Source organism: Octodon degus, unplaced genomic scaffold, assembly GCF_000260255.1.
Source record: "Octodon degus isolate 3935 unplaced genomic scaffold, OctDeg1.0 scaffold00021, whole genome shotgun sequence".
Taxonomy (NCBI): domain Eukaryota; kingdom Metazoa; phylum Chordata; class Mammalia; order Rodentia; family Octodontidae; genus Octodon; species Octodon degus.
This window is the reverse complement of record NW_004524597.1, coordinates 2,959,241-2,985,642: the sequence shown is the minus strand read 5'-3', so window position 1 is coordinate 2,985,642 and position 26,402 is coordinate 2,959,241. Positions and strand designations below refer to the sequence as shown.

General features: G+C 46.4%; 1 protein-coding gene across 3 annotated transcripts; it reads left to right on the top strand.

Annotated features, from left to right (window-relative positions):
- On the top strand, positions 1 to 25,676 carry Pmm2 (phosphomannomutase 2). Of its 3 annotated transcripts, none has more exons than XM_023711361.1 (9): positions 1 to 131; positions 4,444 to 4,535; positions 4,930 to 5,041; positions 7,943 to 8,019; positions 8,987 to 9,078; positions 12,269 to 12,368; positions 12,501 to 12,576; positions 15,819 to 15,934; positions 24,052 to 25,676. In XM_023711361.1, the coding sequence occupies exons 2-9, from the start codon at positions 4,521 to 4,523 to the stop codon at positions 24,151 to 24,153; spliced, it is 690 nt and encodes a 229-aa protein (XP_023567129.1). In that variant the 5' UTR covers positions 1 to 131; positions 4,444 to 4,520; the 3' UTR covers positions 24,154 to 25,676. The 3 variants fall into 3 exon arrangements, with proteins under 3 accessions (XP_023567129.1, XP_023567130.1, XP_004627831.2); XM_023711362.1 differs by lacking the exon at positions 4,444 to 4,535 and adding an exon at positions 730 to 842; XM_004627774.2 differs by lacking the exon at positions 4,444 to 4,535.
- The last annotated feature ends 726 nt before the right edge of the window (positions 25,677 to 26,402 follow it).

The window sequence follows — 26,402 nt, the reverse complement described above, 5'->3', positions numbered from 1 at the left end:
GAAGTTCCGGGATGAGTTCCTGGTGCCAACGGGTTCAATCTGGTGTGCAGATTGAAACCGGAGAGATGGCTGCGACCCACCCAGCGCTGTGCCTCTTCGATGTGGATGGGACCCTGACGGCCCCGCGGCAGGTAGGCAGCGCTCGGCAGACCTGTAGCTGCCAGTGTGGCGCCCTGCTACTCGCTTAAGGGGCTCCTGACCACGCCGGGAGGGGCGCCAAGGGGCGACCGAGGACCATCTTCCCCTGCCGTAGGCTCGGACCTCGCCTTAGAGAGTTGACACCGACGATCTAAGCAGCTCTTTGGGACCTCGGGATACTGAGACATAAAATAGAGCCAAGAGTTTTAAGGACCAAGAAAGTCTTGTATTGCAGGGAGTTTGGGAAAATGTGGGGCTAGAGTTAACCTCAAGCTCCGGGGACCTGCATTAGAATGCCACTGCAAGCCCTTTCACCAGCTGCATGACCTCCCTAATCCTGGCACCTGTGAGCTGTGCCGCGTAAGGTATTTAAAACGTCGGTTTCCAGACCTAGTGGAGGCGTCTCAGCTTCACCTGTTGACAGTTGTGTGACCTTGAGCGAGGCAGTTAACTATTCTGAGCCGCCTCGGCTACAGCGTTCAGTGAGGTTGCTTGTTCCATATGTTGTTTTTGGATTTTGTTTGATTTCTTTTCTCAGGCTGGGTTTCGTTGTATAGTTCAGGCTGACCTTAAACTCACAGTGTTGTTCAGGCAGGTGTCGAACTCACAGCAATCTCCTGCCTCAGCCTCTAAAGTGCAGGGATTACAGGCGTGCACCACCACTCCCAGCACCATTGGTGTTTTTGAGGATCTAATGAAATCATGTAAGTTCATGAAAGTTTCTCGGACAGCATAGGCCTCAAACGTTAGCCATCTCCACGAGCCCAGTGAATCGGGGCGATGGGCGAGAAGGCCTAGATCATTAAACGCTGCCTGCTAAGAGCATCCTTGGGCTCTGGGAATCTTGTTTCCCATTCCCAGATTTTGCTGCTACAGTCACTGTTAAATTTCAGTTAAGATGAGCTGTATAGGGCGGGCAAGATAGCTCAGTGGACTAAGCGCCTGCTTAGGCAAGCGCAGGGAACCGCGGGTTTGATCCTCAACACCACATGCTGTGCCCTGTGTGCCCCCCTCCCCCGGCACATGCCTGTAATCCCAGTGCTGGTGAGGCTGAAAACAGGATTACTATGAGTTCAAGCTGCAGAGTGAGACCCTATACCAAATACATTAAAAAAAAAAAAAACAAAAATGAGCTTTTTCGGAGGCCTTGTCTGCCCTCTTGCACAAACTGGTCATTGAACCCCATTCAAACAAGATTGGGCCCAAATGGCCATGCAGTCCTCAACTTCTACCCCATCCTCTTTAGTTTTTTGGCAAAATGTACTCAAATATGTGTGATCTTAGATGTATCATTTTACCTTTCTGAGCCACAGATTGGATCCATCTCATGGTTGGATTCAACTCCAAGTTCTCCAAAGGTCTTACTGCACTCAGATCAACACACACTGGGATAGTCAAGAGTTACAGGGGTAAATTCAGATCCATAATTTACTTTCTGTGCCGGGCCACAGAGTAAATAGTTTCGTTTTTGCAAACCGTATGGTCTGTAGTAACTGACCAACTTTACTGCAAAAGCAGGTGGAAAATCACATGTAAACAGGGTGACTGGTCCAATAAAACTCAGTTGTGGAAGCAAAGAGCCACTCAGTTGTGGCCATGGCTGGGGGGCGGTCCAGGGTTTACACTTCCAATCCCTTCTAGGTAATGTTGGGTGCTGTCAGTCTTCCATCTCTTGTCCCATGTGCAATAGTTGTCACTACCATTTCAAACAGATGGAAGCGAGACCCACTGAAACTCTGACCTCCTTAGCATAGCAGACCTTGTGCAAGTCCCTGGGCCTCAGGGGCCTTGTCATTTGTCAAGTTCACCATGCTGAAAGGGAAGCTGTTGTGGGTGTTAGCTATACTGTTCAGAAGAGAGCTTCTCCCCAGAAAGAATCCTGATATGCACCCATAGAGTAAAAAAATAAGCAGCCATATGACCCAGAATTACTGAAACATGGTATTCCTTACCATTAATAATTTTAACACTCAAAAGTATAAAATAAAATCTAGCTGGGCATTTGACACACACAAATAATTCCAAGCACTCAGGAAGCTGAGGCAGGAGGATCACTGAGAGTTCAAGGACAACCTGGGCTCTGTAATGAGATCAAGTCCAGCCTGAACTAACATCACAAGACCCTGTCTCAAAAAAAAAAAAAAAAATCAATAAAATCTATAATTTAAAAGAGACTTTTCCTGTAGGCTGGGTGCTTTAGGTAAGAATACTTTAGTAACAGCTATTTATCATAGTCTTTCCCTTTATAATATATACAATCTAAAAGAGAAAGAATGAATTCATTTTTTATTGCAGTCACTGAAACAAGGCATGAGCCAGGCAGATTAAGTCTAATGACCATAGACATCAGAAATTTGAAGATTTTCCTTTGTTAATAAGAGTTTGTTGTGCTACGTGCTTTCCTAAAAATGCCATTCCATCTAAAATCAATTGGATGGAGCCAGGGAGATGACTCAGTGGAATAAGTGCTTTCCTAGCAAGTGCAAGGGCCTGAGTTCAATCCCCGGTTCCACCAAATAAATAAATAAATAAAATAAAATGAAATCAATTGGAACTTAGAACAAAACTCAACAGAGAGAAAGGAGTATAAACCTACAGAGAGAAAGTAGTATAAACCTAGGTGAATCCTTTTCTACTTTGCATCATGAAAATTTCAAACACAAATCCTTGGAAATGGTACAAAGAAGTTGGCTGTGGTGGTGCATGCCTGTGATCCCAGCACCTGGGAGGCTGAGGGTGGAGGATCGCCATGATTTCCAGGCTAGCCTGGGCTACATAGTGAGTCTAAGACCAGCCTGAACTATGTAGTGTTAACCTGTTTTTTTAAAAAAAGAAAAACTATTGCCTGGCCAGTAGGAGGTCCTGAGTTCAATTTCCCACACCAAAAAAAGAAAAGAAAAGAAAGGGAGAGAGAGAGAGAGGCAGGCACATACATACGAGCAGGCACACATACTCTGCTATTGTTACAATATACGGGTCCTATTTCCTGTCAAGAAGTATTTGTTACCATTTGGTAGTAAATGGTTTTTAACAGACTATTCTAGTTACAAAACATGCCCTGACTGACTACAGTATTGTTTGTCATCAGTGTGCAGTAATAATTAGATAAATTGTACCCTTGGGCTTCTGTTCAAAAATGGAATGCTGCTGCCTTTGATGGTTAGTGTGGCTAGTATTGCTGGGGGATTCTTCTGCAATTCCTCCCATTCTGATGTCAAGTTTGAGCAGACCACTTGGGGACTCTAACTGTTCTCATGGAAGCCACTAGAGCAGTTCAGGATTTTGCACAGTAGGCCAGAATTCTTCTGTAACAGATGGGGAAAAAGTGAAATCTATTCTGAGCCCCTCTTTAAAACTTTATTAAGCATATGCTTTGTTACTCTAAAAAATTGTATACTGCAGAGAAGTTATGAAGTATATAATGAATTTATGTACTGAAGTTAAATTTGTTTTGGTGAGTTACAAAAAGATAATGTAAGTGTCTCAGTTACTCTTCTCTCATTGCTGGGCAAAATACCCAACACCCAAAATGAAGGAAAGAAATGTTTATTTAGCTCACAGTTAGTGGAGGTTTCAGTCCCTACTCAGCTGGCTCCAAGACAGACTGGCTCATGGCAGAGAGCTGCCATTCATAGTGGCAGCAAAGAGCAAGGGCGCGAAGGCAGTGCTAGCTGCTCAGGCAACTATCCAATTAAGGTTGCTAAAAATAGGGCCCGGGGAAATGGCTCAGTAGGATAAGCGCTTCCCTGGCGAGCGCAAGGACTGAGTTCAATCCCTGGTTCCGCCAAAAAAAAAAAAAATAAAAGTTACTAAAAATGAGTGGGGCTATGCCAGATGTGGTATGCATGCCTGTCATTCCAGCACTTAGGAGGCTGAGGCAGGAGAGTCACCGTGAGACTCTGTCCCATAAAGGGAGAAGGGGGCTAGAGTGTAGCTCAGTGGCAGAGTACTTGTTTATCCTGTGCAGTCCTGAGTTCAGTCCCTGATACCAACACACACACACGTGCACACACACACACTATAAATAATGAATTATTAAAAATTTGTTGTTTATCTTACTGTGTGGTTCTCTTTCTGTCCTACTGTATAATTCATCATGAAACTAAAAATCTAATGTTTCTTTGGTTTTGGAGTGTGGGGATTGTGTTGTGAGTGTTGATGCAGTGGTGGTGGTGGTGCTGTGTGTGAACCTGAGGCCTCACATATTAAGGCCATACTGGACACTGAGCTGCACTCCTGCCATGCTTTGCTCACTACAGTTCTAATCAATTCTGACCCTGCTCTTTAATTTTTTTGTTTTTAAAGAAATCTGTAAATGCAATAAGTCACATTCAAAGGGAATGAACTAAATCTGTATATTGGGATAGAAATATCACTATAGTATGGTGCTGGAAAAGGCAAGTTATTGCATATGACATAAAGTAATTCATTTGTATTTGTGTACCTAATTATGTGTATGCATGCTGACAGGTATGTAAATTTTTAGAAGAATAGAATAGTACATGATAAGTGTTAATCAGCTGCTCATGCTTTTAAATTTTGGCAAAAATAGGTAAAATTCATTAAGTTTATTCTAGCAAAAGGTTAATTACCCAAAATTGCAACTATAATACTTGAAAAATACCTATAGACCTAGTGACTGAACTGGCGTGTACAGAAATAAACATTATGTATATTGAACGTATACTAATAAAAATAATTGAATAAAATAAGATCTGTATACTGTTTCTATTCCAGTCACTGGTGATTTTTGTAGTTCGTGACTCTTCTGTTTTCCTTCTTGATGTGTAGAAAATTACCAAAGAAATGGATGACTTTCTACAAAAATTGAAGCAGAAGACCAACATCGGAGTGGTAGGCGGGTCGGACTTTGAGAAAGTTCAGGAGCAGCTGGGAAATGATGGTAACTCCACGTTGCTAATTTTTTTTTTTTTTTTTTTACGTAACCGGGGATTGAACTCAGACCCTTACACTTGCCAAGGAAGCGCTTATTCCACTGAGCCATCTCCCCAGCCCTGCTAATTACATTTTGACCAAAGATTAGCTTCTCTGTAGGGGAGACCTGTAACCAAGGGTCCTAGTCATACCACGCCTTTGCCCACATGTGGCACGCTTTCTTTGTTTCTTCTTTGGGGAGACATTGTCTCTGCCTCTATATTTCCTTTGCACTTATTCCCAAAAATAAAGCTTTGGGGTTGTTGGTGAGCACTTTACACTGATTTGTGGGTAGATTCACTGAGAAAGCGGTGTCTGCTTCTTTGCACGTGGGACTTTTTGCCTGGGGTAGTTGCTTGTCCCTCCTCCCTCGGCCTGCCAGCCTCTGCAGCCCATGTCCTGACCCCACTTCTCACCTCAGCTTAGACCGCCCTCTCCACCCGGGTGTCTCCTCGCTGCTGCCCTACCCAGTGTCCCCAGAGTTCCTGCATCCCAAAGTTCACTGGCCCCCATCTCTCCCCCAAACTGGGGTCTCCAGCAGAGGACCCCAGAAGCTGGAGTTTTACCAGCCTCTTCCCCAGAGACTGACTGAGTAAGTTTGCAGGACCTGGGACTTGTGCTTCAGCAAGTACTCCCAGCAGATTCTGGCGTGCTGCCCTGCTGAAGCAGCACTCTAAATCGTTTGCCTTAAAGACCAGGACTGTGCAGTTTTTTATCTCTGTGGCCGCAGGACCCCAGTGGTACCCGGCCTGTTAGAAATAGTGGATTGAGGGGTGGATCCTTGAATTGTTCTTTTCACCCCTGTTGTCACCAGAGTTCTCATGTCTTGGAACCAGCTTCACTAGAGCAAGGTTTCTCACCCTTGTCGCTGGTGACATTTGGGCCCAGGTAGTTCTGTTATGAGGGGTTCTGTGCACTGTAGGATGTTTAACAAGTACCCTGGCCTTTACTCATTAGATCCCTACAGAGTACACACACACACACACACACACACACACACCCTAAAAATGTGTTTTCACAACTAAAATGTCTGTGGACATTGTTGGGCATACCCCCATGGTCTCCAGATGTCAGACCTCCCCAGTTAGGAAAGGATTGGGCCCAGGGCCTTCACGCTGAGCTCCATTATCAGCCAGTTTTTTATTCTGAGATGGTCTCAATCATTAAGTTGCTCAAGTGAGGCTTGAACTTGTGACCCTCCTGCCTCTGTCTCCCTTGGTGCTGAAGTTACGGTGTGTACAACCACGCTTGGCAGGAACTCCTGTTTGTCTTGTGTCTCCATTTTGTTTTTTGAGACACAGTCTCACTAAGCTGTTCAGGCTGGCTTTGTCTTACTACATAGCCCTGGCTGGTCTTGAGCTCACAGTGACCCTCGTGCCTCAGCCTCCTAGTGCCACTCCACCCTGCTCTTTATGCCATGTCTTATGGTGCAGTTCTGTGCAGACTGTTTCGATCATCATCACTGCAGGAGTAATCTGTACCAACCTTTTATTTTTATTTTTTATGTTTGTATTTTAGGGAAGGGTCTACAGGGTGTTCAGAGTCTCACTACTAGATGGGACTCATAGTGATCCTCCTGTTCGCACCCTCCCAAGAGCGGGGATTACAGGTGCGCCCCACCACACCCAGTCTCAGTTGCCACCTCAGCACACCCCTGGGGGGGGGCCAGCAGGGCAGGCTGGGAGCTCAAACTCCCGACCCTTGCGCCTGTTTGCAGGCACTTTAATCCACTGAGCTATTTGGCCAGCCCTGTACCAACATTTTAAAGCTCTGTGTTTCACTTACACTTAATTCTCCTTGCAGGTGCTCTGTTTAGAGATGTTACAGACTATGTGCTGGACACATTAGGCCCCAGAATTGTGGCACTGGTCTTGGCTGCCCTTCTGCCTCTGGTGGTGTGTTTGATGCACACTCAGAGAGGCTTTGTGTCAGTGAAGGCCAGCACACGTACCACTCACACTTGGAAAAGGCTGGAGGGAAAGGGCTCCTTGCCCAGTGCACCGTGGGAATTCTGACAAGTGCCTAAAGTCAGAGAAGCCCTCTGTTGAGGTTGTGTGATGGTCTTGAAGTCTGACTGATCATAGTGCACCTAACAGCTTTTAAAAAATACTTAGCCTGCTGGGGAGATAGCTCAGTGGAATAAGCGCTTGCCTAGCAAGCACAAGGGCCTGAGTTCAATCCCTGGTTCTGAAAAAAAAATAAATACTTAGCCTTTCCCTGGCAGTCCTGATTTAGGCAGCCTGCGAGCAGAACAGGAAAATCCACATTTGCGCTCAGCTTCCAGGTGCTCATGGTTCAAGGCAGGTTTGGGCACAGCACTCTGGTGGACAAGTGACCTCCCTGCAGCAGCTTTTTGTGCGTGTGTGTGGCAGAACAGGGGATTGAACTCAGGCCCTTGTACTTGCCAGGCAAGTGCTTATTCTACTGAGCCATTAGCAGGCGGTACTTAACGTGGCAGCTTTGATGGGCCAGCTGAGGGCGGTACACAGGGCAGCCTGCCCTGTGCCTCAGTCTCCGCCCACTCATTAGCTTTTTTTTTTTTTTTTATTTTATGTGTGTGTGTGTGTGGCCAGCTCAGCCCACCAGGGGGCGGGGCTGGCTGGCATGTGGTGCTGGGGGATTGAACCGCGGTCCTTGTGCTTTGCTAAGCTTGTTCCAAGTAGGTGCTTTAGACCACTGAGCCATCTCACCAGCCCTACTCATTAGCTTTTAAATTAACAACCAAAGCACCTTTTCACCTTTTTCTTAGGAGCTTTTTCCTCTTCTTCCGTTAACATGAGATTATCTTTTACACTCAGGTGCTAGCCAAGAAACAAAAATGTATATTTTAATTTATTACATTCTAAATTTTCTTTTGTTTTGGTTTTAGTGGTAGAGAAATATAACTATGTGTTTCCAGAAAATGGCTTGGTAGCCTACAAAGATGGGAAACTCTTATGTAAACAGGTATGTTGTTAAGTATCAGAACAATTGTTTACTGCTACTAGAATACTTAAAGCTGGACTTACTAGTTCACACCTGTGATCCCAGCGCTGGGGAGGCGGAGGCAGGAGGGGTACTATGAGTTTGAAGACAGCCTGGCCTACATAGTGAGTTCAAGGCCAGTCTGAACTGCAATACCAAGATCTTGTCTCAAAAAGCCAAATAAAATAAAATGAAATATTTAAAAGGGTGTTTGACAGTGACTGCCTCTGAGTGGGCACGCTGGGAAGCTGAGAGACGAGTGAAGATAAATCTTTATTCTGTGTTCTTTATTAAGATTTGAGTCTTTTTTTTTTTTCCTCTCTCTCAGGTCAGATTTTCTTGGTACATTTTAGGTATTCATAATGATCACATTCATCATGAAGAATTTGTTCCTGTACATGGTGTTCCTTTCTCTTTCTTGTTTCTTTTTTCCTATTCCCCTCCCTTCAGCACCTCCTCCTCTCCCCATTTGCAAAAGCTTTGTTTCCATTTTTTCCTTCTTTTTTTTCCTTTTCCCTTCTTTCCCCCTCCTCCCTCCCTTGTTCCCCTCCCCGTTTGAACATTTTCTTCCTGCTTAACCACACCTGTTATACATTTTGGTCTTTTATTTACACTTTCAGTTTCTCACAGGAAAGATTTGAATCTTGGACCGAGTGACTGTTGCATATTGCAGATAGATAAGTAAATTTTTGTATTTGTTTTTTAAGGATACTTAAATTAATACTTGTTTTGCAACAGCGGGAATAGCTGCACTGTGAACATCTTGAAGAGGTCCTTTGCAGCTTTCAGTAGTATATGATCATTCTGTTTGTCACTGGCCCTGGGACACCAGCCTCGTGACTTCCTAGCAGTAGTAGCTCATGACTTGGGTTTGCTGTATAGCTGTTTAGAAAACACATCCTGGCCAATAATTAACTATAGTTTTGTTTTGTTTTGTTTTTAATTGTAGAATATTCAAGGTCACCTGGGTGAGGTCCTAATTCAAGATTTAATCAACTACTGTCTAAGCTACATTGCAAAAATTAAACTCCCAAAGAAAAGGTAGGTTTGCTTTTCTTAAAGGAGCTCTGATGTAATGTGGAGTCATGTGGGGGGTTGATACTGATGGGTACATGCAGCCCAGCACTTGAGGAATGACTGGAAGTGATTTGTACAGCCAAGGGTTGTAAGAAGGATTGAGAGAGATGGCAGATCTACATGAAGTGAATTAAACACCCATGAAAAGTATACACCCTCAGAGGTTGTCAGTGAGTGGAACAGCGCATCAAAACAACAGCCGAACCCTTGGATCTGAAGTTTTTTAATGGGCAACTTGTAAGCCAGATCCCGCACAATGCCAAATCTTAAAGAAAATCCAAATTAATTGCTATTAATTTAATTAAAAGATACTAATTAATTGCTATTTAATTTAAAAATTAGTCTGGGTCCTACTTGGCAACTACAAGATCCTAAGTTCAATTCCTGGTACCAGAAATAAATAAATGAATAAGTATGAGTCTGCCAGGGCATGATGGTGCACCCCTGTAATCCAACACTTGGGAGGCTAAGGCGGGGATCGATACAAGTGTGGGGCCAGCCCAGGCTACGTAGGGAGTTCAAGGTCAGCCTGGGCTACGTAGTGAGACCCTGTCTCAATAAAAATGAGTCTGATTTCTCTAAAAGAGTCTGCCTTTCTGGCCGTGGTTGACAAGGTGAAGACATGGCTGGATGGGTCATCATTGCCACCTGGAGTCCCTGCCACGCCACCCCCACCTTCCAACGCACAGCACTTGTCTTCCAGAGCCTGCTTCGAACTTCCCACCCCCACAGGCCTTTGAGCGGGTACCTGCCTCCTGCATTGGCCACTGTTGCCCTTTCAGTCCTCTTCAAAGGCCTGCAGTAGAAGACTGGAAGGGAGTGGGCTCACTGGCTAACCAGCTGGGTCTTGGTGATGAGAGGTCGAGGTGATTTCTTTGACATTTAATTTCTTTCCAGTTTTCAGCAGCTGCTGGGTCACACTTTTAATCAACAGGGAGATAAATATCTTTGGCACTCGGATTTAAATGTCTGCTGGGCCACAGAGGCTCCTCCAGGCTGTGAGAATGCATAGCCACTGCCTCCCCTGAGCTGCTCCAGCGGGCCTGCAGGGCCTTCCCTGCGCTGGAGTGGGCGTGGGTGTGAGAGCGTTCCTTATCCTGCTCTGTTTATGTTTATATACAGTAGAAATTCCCCAGAGTGAAAGTTAAAATACACATATACTCTGGTCCATTCCATCGTTACTTTGGGCTAAGCGTTAATGGGGGATTTAAAGGACAAGGTTATAATGCTTTTAGTCTGATGAAGGAGACACATGTACAGAGCTGTAATTGCGGAATAGTGTAAGGTACCTGCGAAATAAGACTCACGTTCATCCACGTTTTGCACAAGGATTAACCATGTGCTTTCCCTAAGTGGAGCAAAGGCTGGAACACCTCAGGTAACCAAGAGTCCTGCTAGCTTCCCCAATCCCTGTTTGTCAGAAGACTTCCACCCATGCTTTAGGAGTGAGTAATACGTCCTTGGGTCAGGGGAAATAACTATGTTTCTGATAGAATAGACTGACAGCCCAAGAGTCACTGCTGGGGTCCACAGTCCCCAGAGTTCTTCAGTGGGCATGCAGATGTAGTGAAGGACAGGGCTTGGTTGTTCCAGTCCTGGGACAACATGGACATGGAGTTTTTGGAAAACTTTTATTAGGTTCTTGCTTTTTGTTTTTGTTTTTTAATGTTTTGTTTTTTAATTTGGTTGTTGCAAGGTCTCACTACGCAGCTCAGACTTGTAGTAATCCTCCTGCTTTCAGCCTCCCCAGCGCTGGGATTACAAGTGTGTGCCACTACACTTGGACCCTGGCCAGCTCAGCCTGCCCTGGGGGCAGGGCTGGGGTGGCATGTGGTGCCCGGGATTGAACCACTGTCCCTAAGCTTGCCTAAGCTTGCTTAAGCTACCTCACCAGCCCTAGGTCCTTGTGTTTTGAATATTTATCATTTCCTTGGCAAGGTACACACAGCAGAGGGTAGGACCCAGCTGCCAGAGTTTGCTTGTACCTTAGTAGAAGAATACTCAGTTGCTTCCCGATTTCCAAAGTATATAAATTGGTACATTTGAGCTTCACAAAACCTGTCAGAGGTCACCAGGGCAGCGCCATACAGGTGCCCAGGGTGGGATGGCCTAGGAAAAGGCACACCTGACATGTGGCCTCTCTGTACAGCAGCAGGTTGCTGGAGATCAGGGCCATGTGAGCAGGGCAGTGGGCAGAGACCCCTGTCCTACTCCAGCTGGTTCACAGGCAGCACTGGGGACAGTGCAGGGAGAGTGCGTGGCTCTTCGCAAAATGGTGGAATTTCAATTTTAAAAATGAGTATCTAGCTTACAGGATATCTCCATTTTAGAAACTGTTCAGAGGCTAAAACTGGAAACATGATAGGAAAAAATGTTTTTAAACATCTTTATTTCAAGGTACTGAGGCTGTGCTCGTGCTCCGCTCAGACCTTTGGGAGCTGTCGCCCCTGGGGAAATCGAGTCTCCCCGCTCTGCCCGAGGCTCCCTGGGTGATGCCCAGAGCCTGTCAGTGCAGCTTTGCTTACTGGTGTGTCTGTTTAGGAGCTCACTCGCAGATTGTCTGGGAAACGTGTTTTCAGACTCCTTTGAGAGCAAGCTCCTGCTCCTGTAATGCTGGCATCATTTTTGTAGCTCTTTATTAAGTGTAAAATCTTCCTAGCAGCAGCACTGCCCCGTGGAAACATAATATAAGCCACAAACGTGTTTTCACATTTCCTGTAGCCACACAGAACCAGCAGGAATAGGTGAAATTAGTTTTTAGTAATTTATCTTTAAACAAAAATATCCTTTTAACAGATAGTATCAGCATTATTGGTGATGGTTGCACTCCTTCTTTCGGCGTGTCTCAGATCACATCTGTGGGCTTAGCCACATCTCAAGGCTGTGTGGTCCTGTTTTCAAGCTTGCTTTGTGGCACAGCTCTGAGAGACATAGATCGTGGCCCTGCTACTTTTTTTAACTGCTCAGGTATTTAGCCTGTTTACCTGTCTAAACTGTTACCCAGGGGCTGGGAATGTGGCTCAGTGGTGGAGCTCTTGCCTTGCGTGCACAGGCTGTGGGTTCTATCCCTAGCAGCACATACGAAAACATAAAGTTACAATGTTGCCATGTAAGTGAGGTGTTTTAGGGACCCTCTGTCCCCTTTGCTCCCCAGGGGTACTTTCATTGAATTCCGAAATGGGATGCTCAATGTGTCCCCTATTGGAAGAAGCTGCAGCCAAGAGGAACGCATTGAATTCTACGAACTCGATAAAGTGAGTCCTTCTGAACTGACCTTGGGAAAGGCCGGGTTTGTGGAAGGAAGATAAGACTGCAGCCTTGTGAGCAGAATTTCAGATGCTCCTGCTACGCTGTAACACAATGGCAATTGCTTTGTTTTTTCCCAGAAAGAAAACATAAGACAAAAATTTGTAGCGGACCTGAAGAAAGAGTTTGCAGGAAAAGGCCTCACATTTTCCATAGGTACGCTATATCCATCTGGCAGCGTGGCAGCGTGGCAGCGTGGCAGTGGGCTGTGAGTCCCCGTGCCATAGAGACTGGGCTCTGTGCATGGTGCAGGCTTGCAGGGGATCCGTTACTTTCTTCTGCATAATCGGCCATGGCACTATTTGCTGGCCAGCCTGGAGATGGCTTCCCCACTGTTGTATCTGATCCTTTTTTTCCCCTCCTTCCCTTACCCCTACCCCTCCTCCTCTTCCTTCCCCACCTCCCCCTCCCCCCCCATACTGGGTACTAAGGCCTCAAGCAGTGCACCCTGGCGGGGGGGGGGGGGGGGGGGGGGCTGTGTTGTACCATGTGGTGCCAGGGATTGAACCGAGGTTCTTGTGCTTGCCAGGCACTTAAACTGCTAAGCTATCTCTCTCCAGCCCTTGCCCAGCTGTTTTTTAATTTTTTATTTTGTTTTGAGACAGTCTCTCACAGTTGCCCATTGTAGATTCAAACTTGCAATCCTCCTGCCTCGGGCTTCTAAGTAGCTGAGATTATAGGCCACTGCACCTTACTCTCTCTTTCTACATCCTCACCCAGAAGGGTTCTTTCTGCCTGTGTTTATCTTCTTGGTCAGAAGAGGAGCTTTTGGAAGCCTTGAGGCAAAAGAGAAGCACTGTAGTAAACCCCAGAAGAGAGACAAAATATGGACCTTGTAGATGAGTTAAAATAATAGGGCACAGCTGTACTCCCAGCACCCAGGAGGCTGAGGCAGGGGAATCACCGCAAGTCAAGGACAGCCTGGGCTACACATGAGATCCTGTCTCAAAAATAAGGAGACGAAATAATACTGGAATTATTCAGTATGTCAACAGCAAGGGGCTATAGAAGCCAGTTTGTTTGCTTTTACAGGAGAAGAACCAAGGCCCAGAAAAGGTGCAGAAATTTGTCCAGGTCACAGAGACATAGCTGGTGTAACATTTCTAGCGAGCTCTTCCTGCAGCCTGGACACGTCAATTTTGGCCTATGCTGGAACATGGCTGTCAGTTGCTTTAGACAGACTCATTTCTGCTGTCAGTTGTGGTGAATCCCTATGTGAAGCCTTCTTGTTGGACCAGCTTCAGTAAGTGCACAGGCATAGGAAGCGAGCTTGCGAAGGAACTGTGTGCAGTGACTGCAGGAGCGGGCAGGCCTTCACGTGCTCCTCAGCTAAGATGGAAGCATCTGTCTTGCAAACTTTTGGAGGAGCTTTTATTGCCCATGATAGCCGCCTGTAAGTCACCTTCAGTGTGATTTGTATATTTCCTACCTGATGAGCGAGACACAGCCAGCTTGCAGTCATTTTCCACAGAGGGGCTGTGGAAGCCTGAGACAAGTGCAGCTAACCAAACGAAGTGAATGAAGTGCTTGGCAGGTTGTTTGTAAGCGTGCTTCACTTAAACCCACTTGCTTCACAGCGCTCTTGTATAGTACATTCTTGTTTTGAATTGGCATTCTCTTCCATTTTAGACCAGGTGAAATAATGTTGGGAGGGGGAGTAATGTAGAATTAATTTGTATGGTCTTCTGAATACAGGCTGCTTGTCATGACATGCAGTTGCTGCCATGCTGTCTCTCAGGTAGATGATTGTTCAAAAAGAAGGGGGTGGGGAATGAAGGCAAGAGACAGGAAAAGGAATGTTGCGGGACTGTCCTGCTTCAGGGTTGTATATGGTTAGATTTCTGGACTTATGTGTAAACATAAGAAGTATATAATTCTTTATGCCTATTTTTTAAAATATATTCTAATTTTTAAATGTTTTTTGATCATATTCTATAGGGACTTAAAGTTCAACATATCAATACTTGATGAAAAATTACCTGTTCCATGTTGTGCCTAAGATGTTTGATATTCAGACAGTGAGGTTAAGCTTAACAGCCTAGGTTGTATGGTAATAACAATAAGCTTGTCTTCTGGATGGTTAACAACCTAAGTTTGCAGACCAAAATTAGAGAAAAAGGAGGGCTACAAGGAAAGCCAACATTTTGGCCCTAGCCTTCCAAGATCAGTTAAGACTCAGGACATATGAGAACTTGTACTGTAATGTCATGTAACTCAGTAGTGTCCCAAATTTTCTGATCAAGAAGATTATGGGGCCAAAGAGGAAAGTGATCGATGACGTAGAGTGTGCCTAAGGAGAGTCACATAGAGAGAAAACATTCTCCCAGGCTTTCACAGAGAGCACATTAGCCAAGCAATGGCCGTGACTCATCCACATGGCTGACACCGACAAAGGTTCTACAATCTGGGGTACAGGATCTCGGGATAAATCCTGAGGGGATTTCACTGACCTTATCAGACCAAAAAGCTACAACTCTTGTTGCATAAGTCCTGCTTTACCTTGGTCTTAACCATCCAGCAGAAAAGTATGAAAATGAAATATAAGAAGTAAAGCCATGGTGTTATGTTGAGCTGTAGGGGACTCAGGTCAACAGTTTCTGACATTGTTAGTAAAGTGGAAGACCCAATACTATTATGGACCTCTGAACTCTTGTAGAATATTTTGCTGAGTTTACACACCTATAATATTTAAATGATGGAACTTAACAAAAAAAGGGAATACAGATGAATGTCCATTTGGTATCTGTGTATTCAAAGTGGTTAGGATAGATATATAGTTACATTCTCTTAATGAATAGAGGGATTTGTTCTAATGGTGTTTGTAAATAGGATATCAAGTCCGCATCTTGTACAGCAATTAACCACTAGGAAGAATGTATGCAATGTGTTAATTATTGAAACTGTCCTAACAATTTGGTTTGAAACTGTCTCATTGCTATTTGTTTCTCAATAAAATTATGGGAAAAAAAAAGAATTAATTTGTAAGGCCTAGTGTGGCCAGTAGTTGTAATTCCAGACTCGGGAGACTGAGGCAGAAGGATTGCCTCAAGTTCGAAGCCAGTGTAGGCTACAAAGTGAATTCAGGGCCAGCCTGAACTGCATAGCAAAATGTTGTCTCAAAAAAAAAAAAAAAAAAATTCTAGAACCAGCACCTAAAGTAGTGTAAGTAACAAAGGAGGGTATAAAAATAAAACCTGGGACAGTATAATTACTAGCAAAAAGTAAACTAAATTTTCTTCAGTGACACGTGTGTGTGTGTGTGTGTGTGTGTGTGTGTGTGTGTGTGTGTGTGGTGCCTGGGGTAGAACCCAGGATCTCACACATGCCAGGCGGCTTTCTCAGCGAGTTGTACCTCCGTCCCTGTCAGCCCTTTGTATGTGTTCTTCCCGACCCTGCAGGAGGCCAGATCAGCTTCGATGTCTTTCCTGATGGATGGGACAAGAGATACTGCCTGAGACATGTGGAAAATGATGGCTACAAGACCATTTACTTCTTTGGAGATAAAACAATGCCAGTAAGTAGGAAAGTGTTTTTGCAGCTTTATTTAATTCAGGTTTTAAAGGGCTAAGAGCAGTATTTAGCAGGTTTTCCTTGTATACACACTTTACCTTCCAGCCCCACTCAAGGTGAGTGGTGGCTTCTGCCCTCGAGAGGGATGTGAGGCAGCCTCCCTCCCCGCGGGCTCAGACACCAGTGCCCAGTGGAGGTCAGGATCAGGCTGCATGTTAATTGATCCTTTTGGGTTTGGCTTTTGAATTAAACATTGCCCGCTTCAGTTTCCTTCCAGAGCATCAGTCTTTGGTGATGGTGTCAAATGCTCTGTATGTCAAAGTCCTTGCCATTCTTGTCTTGTTATTTTACTATACCATACTCACACACCCACAATTGAACGCTGGGAGCCATAGGGATGGAATGATAGGGACTCTCAGGAGAAGGCCTGAGGGATAGTGAAGAGGTAGGGTCAGTCCTGTATGTCAGACACAGAAGGTCCTGGGAGCTGCTGGGTGTCATAAATCCCAAGTCCAAGTTGGGGACAGAGCACAGCCTGTGGGACAGACGAGCACCCATAGGAGGGATACGTAGAAGCAGATCGCTAGCACCACAGAGGCAGCGGGGTGGGACTGGCCCTGGACAGGCAGGTCCTGCTGCCCAGAAGCTAGGGCCTCAGCGCCAGCTCCATGCTGCCCATTCTTGGCATCACAGTGAGCCGCATCCCTCCAACTTCTCTGTTGCCCTTACACATGCTCCCTGGGCTGTCTGCTCCCTGGCTATTAGGGCTTCCAGTTCAGAGTGAGCAGACCTCCTACCCCGGCAGGTGCAGCACAGATGATACAGAAATCCTTGTCTGTCTCATCACTGGTGCACTCCAAAGACCTGTGCTCCTCTGAGGTCCACCCTGTGTTGGTTCTGCCTCCTGGCAGGGCCCCCACTATGAAAAGGGCTCTGGGGCTGAGGAGATAGCTCAGTGGAATAAGCGCCTGCCTGGCAAGCACAAATCCTGAGTTCAATCCCCGGTACTGCAAATAATAAATAAATAAATATTTTTCAAGACATGGTGTATATATGGGCCGGGGAGATAGCTCAGTAGAATAAGCGCTTGCCTGACAAGCACAAGTCCTGAGTTCAAAGTGCAGTTTTGATCAGTTCGGACATCTTTGTGCCTCTTCAGTTTTGGAGGAGCTAGTGATGATGTTTTTATAATACCTAAAATGAGATCAAGGGGCCGGCGAGATAGCTCACTAGACTAAGGGCCTGCTTAGGTAAGAACAGGGGTTCAATCCCTGGCACCACATGCCACACCAGCCCTGCCCTTGGGCACACTGATCCAGCCACCAAGACCAGGTGTGATGGTGCATACCTGTTAGCCCAGCATGGGGAGGCTGAAAACAGGAGGATCAACATGAGTCCGAGCTACGTAGTGAAACCTTGTACCAAATACATTAAAAATTAATTAAATGAGGTCAACTCAGCAAAAATTTAAGTGGACACTAATATTGTTACCTATAGTCAATGAACTTGATTCAGCTTACATAAATGAAACCTTATACCCATTAGACAACTCCTTTCCTCTCACCTGAGATCTCCTTTCTCTGCTTCAAGTTGGAATCATGCAATATTTGTACTTCTATAACTGGTTTATATTACTTAATGTAATGTCCTTTGGGTTTTTTTTTTGGGGGGGGGGGTATTTTGTTTTGTTTGGCAGAACCGGGGATTGAACTCAGGCCCTTGCGCTTGCCAGGGAAGCACTTATTCCACTCGGCCATCTCCCTGGCCCCTGTAATGTCCTTTGGGTTAATCCGTGTTATGCAGATGATAAGATTACCCTCTTTTTAAGACTGTGTAATACTCTGTTGTATAATACACAGTTTCTTTATTCATCTGTCCTTGTCTTGGCCTGAGAAATAGTGCTGCCATAAACATGAAAGTGTGGGCATCTCTGTAACATTCTGATTTCATTCTTTTGGCTGTATGCCTGTGGATTGAAGAGTTACACATAATACTAGGAGCTGTAAACCTCCTAGAAGAAAATAAGGAAACTAGGTATGGTGCCTGTAATCCCAGCACACAGGAGGCTGAGGCAGGGGATTGTTGTTAGTTCGAGACCAACCTGGGCTGCAGACTGAGCTCAGGGCCAGCCTGAACTGCATAGTGAGACCCTGTCTCAAAAATACCAAAGAAGGGGGAGGGGGAGGAGGAGGAGGAGGAAAAAAACAAGGAAAAGCAAGAGCGGAAAGAAGTGAGTGAAATGGTAGCCTGTGCAATGAGAGAAAATGTATGAGCACCACATGTCCCTTAAAGGGCTAGTATCCAAAGTATAGGAGAAACTCCTGCCACTCAGTAGCAAAAAGCCAAATAACCAATTTAAAAATGGACAGCAAATGTTTCCCTAAAGCAGACATACAGGTAGCCCGCAGACCCAGCATCCCTCATCCGCAGGGAAATGCAAATCCAAACCACAGTGAGGCCGCACCTTGTGTGTAGGATGGCTACTAAAGAAAGAAGGAAAAGCTCAAAATATATGTAAGTGTTAACAAGACAGCAGAAAACTTGGTCCATCCTTTTACTTCTGGGGATGTTCAGTGGCACAGCCAAGATGGAAAACTTCATGGAGTTTCGTAAAAAAATTAAAAATAGGCCAATGTGGTGGCACATGCCTCTAATGCCAACACTCTTAAGCGACCTAAGCATGAGGATTTCAAGTTCAAGCCCAGCCTGGGGAGCCTGCAAGTGGGGGAAACCCTATCTCAAAATTTTAAAACTTTTATAAAGGACTGGAGATGTAGCTCAGTGTGAAGGTCCTGGGTTCAGATTCTACTACCACCCAAAAAAAGTTAAATATAAACCTGCATATGACTCAGGAATTCTACTCCTAGGTATGTATCCAAAGCACTGAAATTAGGATTTTAAACATATGCCCCTGAAGTGAGTGTGCATTCCACCACAACAAGGTATGTCTTCTTCAGTAGGGTGAAAAGAATGTTCAAGAAGGCCGGGGATATAGCTCAGGGGCATAAGCGCCTGTCTGACAAGTACAGGGTCCCAAGTTCAATCCCTAGTACCATACACACACACATACACACACAAATTTTGTTCTATCCCCAAAGGAGATACAGGAATTCACTTTGTTTTTTGATTTGTTTTCGTGTTGATAGGACCCATGGACTCTCCAACAATGAATATAATCATGCTACAAGCATGAACTAATTAAAATGAAAAATTAACTTAAAAAATGATCCCATAACCTCGTGCATGATGTTAGGCCAGCCCTGTACCACTGCTCTGCATCCCGAGCCCTCAGCCATGTTCCTAATGACAAAGCTGGCTTATAACTACATCCTTTTTTGGCATTACTTTGGATGCAGAAATGTTTTGAATTCGGGTTTGAAAAAAAAAAAATTGCTGGGGCTGGCGAGATGGCTCAGTGGTCTAAAGCACCTACTTGGAACAAGCTTGGCAAAGCACAGGGACCGCGGTTCAATCCCCCAGCACCACATGACAGCCAGCCCCGCCCCCTGGTGGGCTGAGCTGGCCACATACACACATACACACACAATAAATAAATAAATAAATGTTAAAAAAAAAAATTGCTATCTGCTGTAATGTCTCTTAAAAATTCAGGTAATAAACTACACTCAGAATTCAAGGAACACCAGCAAGCGTCCTTGGTCGTCCTCACTGGAATCATTTCTTTTTTTTCTTTTTGACTTTTTTTTTAATTTATTTTTTCAAAGTTTTATTGATAAACATAAAGCAATGAGACAGTTTCAAATCAAATCGAAAGTACAGTTTCAACAAATAATACACTGCATATATTCTTCTTAGTGGTTAATTGCTGTACAAGATGCGGACTTGTGATCCTATTTACAAACACCATTAGAACAAATCATTCTATTCATTAAGAGAATGCAACTATATATCTATCCCAACCACTTTGAATACACAGATACGAAATGGACATAGTTAAGCCCCATTTTTTTTAAGTTCTGTTATTGAGTATTATAGGTGTGTAAACTCAGCAAAATATTCTAAAAGAGTCCAGTAGCCCATAATAGCATTGGGTCTTTTGTTTAACTGGCAATGTCAGAAATTATTGACCTGAGTCCCCCACAGCTCAACATAACAACATGGCTTTACTTCCTATATTTCGTCTTCATACTTTTCTACTGGATGGTTAAGACCAAGGTAAAGCAGGACCTGTGCAACAAGAGTTGTAGCTTTTGGGTCTGAGAAGGTCAGTGAAATGCCCTCAGGATTTATTCTGAGATCCTGTACCTCAGATTGTAGAACCTTTGTCAGTGCAGTCATGTGGATGAGTCATGGCCATTGCTTGGCCAATGTGCTCTCTGTGAAAGCCTGAGAATGTCTTCTCCCCATGTGACTCTCCTTAGGCCCACTCTACATCATCAATCACTTTCCTCTTTGGCCCCATAATCTTCTTGATCAGAAAATTTGGGACACTACCGAGGTACATGATGTTACAGTACAAGTTCTCATATGTCCTGAGTCTTAATTGACCTTAGAAGGCTAGGGCCAAAATGTTGGCTTTCCTTGTAGCCCTCCTTTTTCTCTAATTTTGGTCTGCAAACTTAGGTTGTTAACCATCCAGAAGACAAGTGGAATCATTTCTTACAAAAGAAGAGAGCTATTGAAACAGATAACAGATTTCAATAAGGATGACCTTCATGTAGGAAGGTGGTCATCTAGAAGCCTTAGTTGGGATGGAAAGCAGTTCTGGGGTATTCAGAAGTGCTCAGTCCATGTTCTGTTTGCCATATTGATTCTAGTTTTCATTTTTTTACATATATACTGTAAGTACATGGACAGTAAGAGTCTGGACTCTAGGCCACAACTGGTCCATCGGTGCTGAGGGTAGATGTCCACACAGCAAGTACCCGCTGGCTTTCCAGTGGAATCAGGACCCAGGCCGTAGACCGTCCTGACAGTGTTTCCCTCCTTGACTTTGTCAGAGGACAGCCAGGTTCACCACTACACGGTTTAGTTCAGTGACAGCTGCTGCAGAATGGGGCAGAGTAGGGATACTCGCCAGCACCCCATGGTTTGAACAGTGAATACTGCTTCCTATTTGCTTAGTGCTTGGGCCTGTTAGGTATTTAAATATTAACAGGCTGACTTCAGTGAGCAGAAGCCCCTCCTGTGGGTTGCTAAGTACATCGCCACAAAAATATGACTGTTCATTCACCCTCCCATTCTTCCCTCCCTTTATCTTGGCTAGAAATAGGGTTTTTGTTCTCAGAGCTGGGAGCTGGCAGGTAACTGTGCTTCCTCTATAGGAATCCAGGAAATTTGGGTGCATCTGCAGATCCAGCATTTGAAATTTCCAGTTCCCTGAGCCTTTTTCTAGAGGGCAATCCTGTCACCAGCTTGGGGCTTGGTTCTACTTCTGCTGTCCTCAGACCTGTGCTGGGGGCAGGCACGGCATAGCCCAGGAAGGAGCCCAGCATGCTCTCCCTCAGTGGGGGTGGTGGGAAGGCCTGAGCTTGGTGGTGTTGGGGAGGCAGATGGCCCCGTGTGGGCCACCTTGCAGGGCAGGAGGCTTTTGTCTTCCTGGACATGTTTGATTCTCAACCCAACCAGCTTTTTGAAGTGTCAGTGAGGGTCATGGGTGCAAAAGTTCAGTCAGATTCTACTGTTGGCTTCCATGCCTCCTGGCAGAGCCGTGGAGAACTGTGCAGGGAGCCATCTGTCGGGCCACATCTGTGCTCACATTTTTCTATGGGGGAGGGCTAATATGGCAGCTGTCACCTGCCAGTATACAACGTTCTGGTTTTGGAGGTCCCTCTTCCCAGGTAATGGCTCTTGCCTATCCCAGGAGCCTCCTGAATACCCTCAGTGTCCACCTTTGGGGCGCAGCTCCTTCTATTCTCCAGAACGATCTTGGCAGGCAGTCCAGTCCTGATGCATCACTTCCCAAGTCCTCACTGGTCTGTGGCGCCCTTGTGGCCCACCTGGCTCCAGCTGACCCTCCTCCCTGCTTCCCAGGGTCTGCCCACGTTGTTGGCTTTGGCTCACCCTGGGGCCATGCTCATGCTTCTTTCAGCTCTTCCTGGACAGGTATGCTCCCCCTGAGGTCTTCTGTGGACTCCTGCCCCCCATCCCCGCTCTTCCAAGTCCTTTCCCTTGACCACAAAGCATTAAACGTCTGCTAGTTGAGGGCCAGGTCCCCAGGCAGCCCCCTCATCTGTTCTGTGCACGCCTGTGCCCAGCTGCTGGATCCACACCTGGCAGGTGGTTGCGCTCCCCAGAGGCTGGCAGATTCCTGCGCACGTATGCCTTCCTGCTCATCAGGCTGAGACACAGAGGGAGTGTGTCCCAGATAAATGAAGCATCCACATTTGGCCATGCCTTTGTTAGCCTCTGTGATTTTTACTCACCATGCTGTTCCTAAAAGAAATGCGACTTTTAATCATAAGAATTATTAGACCTGGTTTCGTGTGTATTTAGGAAGCAGATACTGGCCACAGAACTTGGGGCTATGTCAGTGACCCAAAGCTCTTGACTGCACAGAAGCTTGCCCCAGGTTTCTGGCTCCACCTAGCTCTTGGTCCCCGGATGTTCCCCCCTGAAGACTTGAACCTTACCTCCACCTGGGGAGTTTGTCTAGGAGTGGTTTGCTCTTAAAAAACCAAGATGACTAATAATTTTCAGTGCCAAATCATCCTTTAAAAGGATGTCAGGTTTTCCAAAGAACTATAGTTATCTCCATATTGGCCTGGTATTCTATGCTTTATGAAAAAAATTCGTTTGTTCTTCACTCTCTTTGATTGTACGATAAATTAACAAATTTTTTTTCCAGCTTTACAATTGAACTGTGTATTCAGTTTGGTGAGGAACATTTTAAAAAATCCCATGACAAGAAAAGCAGGGGCTTTCCTGCATGGTGTGGGTTTGGTGGAGTCACAGGCAGCTATTCTGGGAACCTGTGGCCAGTGGGCTAGGTGGGGACACCTCCCTCAACCTCAGCACCTGCCCACATCTTAGCAGACACCTCAGCACAGGCTGTGCACAAACAGCCTTTTTAGCAGGGCATGGTGTTACAGGGCTGTAATTCCCACCATTTGGGAGGCTGAAGCAGAAGGACTGCTGTGAGTTCGAGGCCAGCCTGAATTACAGAGCAAGACCCTGTCTCAAAAAAATAAAAATGAAAAACAGCCTTTCCGAGGCTTCAGTGGCCACTTTTCCAGGATGTAAATTACCCTGCCTGAGTGCTAGAAGTAGTCAGGGTGATGGCAGTGGCTGAAGACGCTTAGCAAGCTGTGGAGCAGGTGCTGCTGACCACCTCCAGGGCCCCACCACCGTGAGCACCACAAGCAAGCGACCCCTCCAGAGGGAGGTGTTGCCCACAGCTGCACGCCTAGCCGCTGCTGGACCAGGGTGCAACCCAAGCCACCCGCTGCAGAGACCACACTCGTGCAGCAACCCAGACACCAGCCACGTGGGGATTTTTTGTTTTGTTTTTGAAGTACCAGGGATTGAACTCAGGACCCTGCGCTTGCCAGGCAAGTGCTTATTCTACTGAGATCTCTCTAGCACTTTTTTGTCTTTTTGGGACAGAGTCTCACGATACAGCTCAGCAGGCCTTGAGCTCACTTTGTAGCCCAAGCTCATCTCAGACTCCCAGCAGTCCTCCTGCCTCAGCCTCCCAAGTCCTGGGATTACAGGCATGCACCCCCACATCTGGCTCAGGTGGGTCTTTTTTAAATTTAATCCAACCCAGGCAAGTTCCACCTCGCACTAGCCACATTAGCTCCAGCTCTCGGGCTACAAGGGCTCCTTCTAACTTGGAGAATTTCCAGTGTGGCTAAAACAAATGGATGGCTATGAGAATTTTGTCACTCATTATACTTGTTTCTCTATAGAATAAGCCTTAAGACAGATTGTCACCAGAACATGATTCTTTTCATAAGCATAGTTACATGTTCCCAACTGAATTGTAGTTCAGGAGGGGGCTAAAGCGCTTTCTACGTAATTGCTGCACTCATGTTGGTCCCCTCCTGGAAACAGGCACCAGAAGACACTGTCCCTGCCCAGCAAGAGCTTGGCTCCTGAGCCCGAGCAGCCATGGCCTAGGGCAGAGTGGAGCTTCTGCATTGTTTTTTGTCTTTGTAGGGCGGCAATGACTATGAGATCTTCACAGACCCTCGAACTGTGGGCTACACTGTGACAGCACCCGAGGACACACGCAGGATTTGTGAGGAGCTCTTCTCTTAATACAGCAGAGGTGGTGGCGTGACCAACAGGCCTGTAAGGTCACTGGGGGCAGCGCCATATGTGCATACCACATGCACCACCACCCCGCAACCCGGCTGTGCACTGTCCAGTCATGCACAGCTGTCCAGATGGCAGCCTCTGGACAGGAAATCACCCCACATCCTCAGCAGCTCTTCCCTCCACCTCCATTGCCAAAGCAGCGAGGACAGGGGAGAAGAGACTTGTCAAGCGTGCTCTGGGCTAGAGAAGTAACTCTTGTTTCTGGTGCAGGAGGCCATAGGTTCTCAAAAAAAAAAAAAAAAAAAATCAGGGAACAGCCATGGTAGTGCTTGCCTATAATCCCAGCATTCAGGAAGCTGAGGCACAAGGATCAGTGTCTGAGGCACCCACCTCCACTACAAAGTGAGTTCAAGGCCAGCCTGAACTGTATAGTGAAACTCTGTCTCAAAAAAGAAAACCTCTGTGGGAATAACAACAAAAGACTTTGTCCTCTAGCCCCAGTGTGAGATCTGCCTAATGTCTACATTCAGATTAAATGCTGCTTTTTTGAAACTGCCCAGTTATTCCAGAATGATAAAGAACAAATATCCCGGGCCTCCATCTGTGGATCTTATGAAAATTTAAGAGCTGTCAAATGTCCAGATCTCTGCGTTGTCAACACCAAAAAGGAATGTGAGGTTGAGAAAGACGACCTGCCATCCGTGTGATCATCCCTAGGTAAAAGTCGCTCTCCCACGCCCACCCTGAGACTGAACGGAGGCTGGGGTCCTGAGCGTGTGACATTAGGCCACGTGACCGGTGCACCGTTTTCCAGCTGCTTCCTGTTAGTGAGCCACAGCCCTCAGCATGGCCCGACAGACAGGAGGCCAAGGGACAGCTGACCCCAGGGAGCTGGCACCATGGCTGTCCTAGAGTATACTGCGGCTCTGTAGTTGTAGTGAACAGCTTGGTTCCTTTCCTGGAGAACAGGCGACCCATCAGCCCTTTCTTTCCCTACAGGCGGGATGCTGCCTGGGTTCACAGCAGCTCAATCCAGGGAGGTTAGGTACCCCAGGAGCACCCCACCAGGATGGGACTTGGCTCCTCAGGAACGGTTACAGGTGCAGCACCTGCACGGAGGTGTCTGTCCACTTCTGCCCAGGCCCTTGTCCACACCTTGACTTGAGGGGTGGGAGCTACCTCTGCCCTCTTCAGCAACCTGGCTGGAAGATTCCCAAGTATGGTTCCAGAGCCACTTTGCAGTAACTGGAAACACTGGGACCTACCACGTCTCTGGACAGGCTGGTGCTGTGCCCGAGAACCACCTGGTACTGCCATAGATAAGCCTGCCTCCAGGCCCTGCCACTCGGCTGCTGCAGCTCAGCATCAGAGAGGTGAATGCCTGCAGTAACCCACATCTGCCACCTCAGCCCCTCTCCCCCGTACGGTGGGTTTTTCAGTGGTCTGTGGCCTATAGCCTAGTTGACTTTTGCAAATGGCACTTTCACAGATGAAGTGCAGCACAATAAAGCAACTTCACTGTTCACTGTTTCTTCTGATGACTCTTTTCCCCATCAGGTGGGTGGCGAAGTGAAAGAGTAGCAATTGTGTCTTCTCAGATCCTAGGAGGAAACCCAAAAGCTCTGAGGGCAGCTCTGTGCTCTGGTGCTTTTCTGACTTGCCACATCCCAGACACAGAATTATCCACTGCATCTCCGCAGTGAGACACCGCCCCCCCCCCAGGGCCATGTCCACAATTCCCTGGCTATCTTCCTTGTAGGTGGTGGGGCTGCCCAGCATGCCACCCTTCTACACTGTCATGAGTTCCTCGGCCTTTCCCTCTGCCCCCTGAAGTGAACTGTGGGCCCTTCCCTGCTTCCTCCTGACCCTCTGCAGTCTGTGTCCCAGCTTCATGCTCTGAGGCTTTTCCTGCAAGGGCTTCCTGGTGATGGTGTAGCCATGAGCGCAGTGCATGCTGGCACCTCCCAGGAGCTAAGGGCCAGGTCTGGACCCAGGCTGCTGAGCAGCTGCCCAGATCCAAGGCCTGCTGCTTTGAGGCAGCCGTGTGACTCAGGCCCACTACCTCGGCCCATTTGCCCATCTCAGGTGCAGCAGTCGCTGCCAGACATGTTCTGGGGAGGAAATGATCTCACTAGAGCACTTACATCAGTGTGTGTGCTATTGGGAACTCATGAACCTCTGGGAGCCCTGTGGGGTGGTAGTCATTCCCTTGGCAGGATAAAGATGTCATCACAAATTTAAATCCAGTA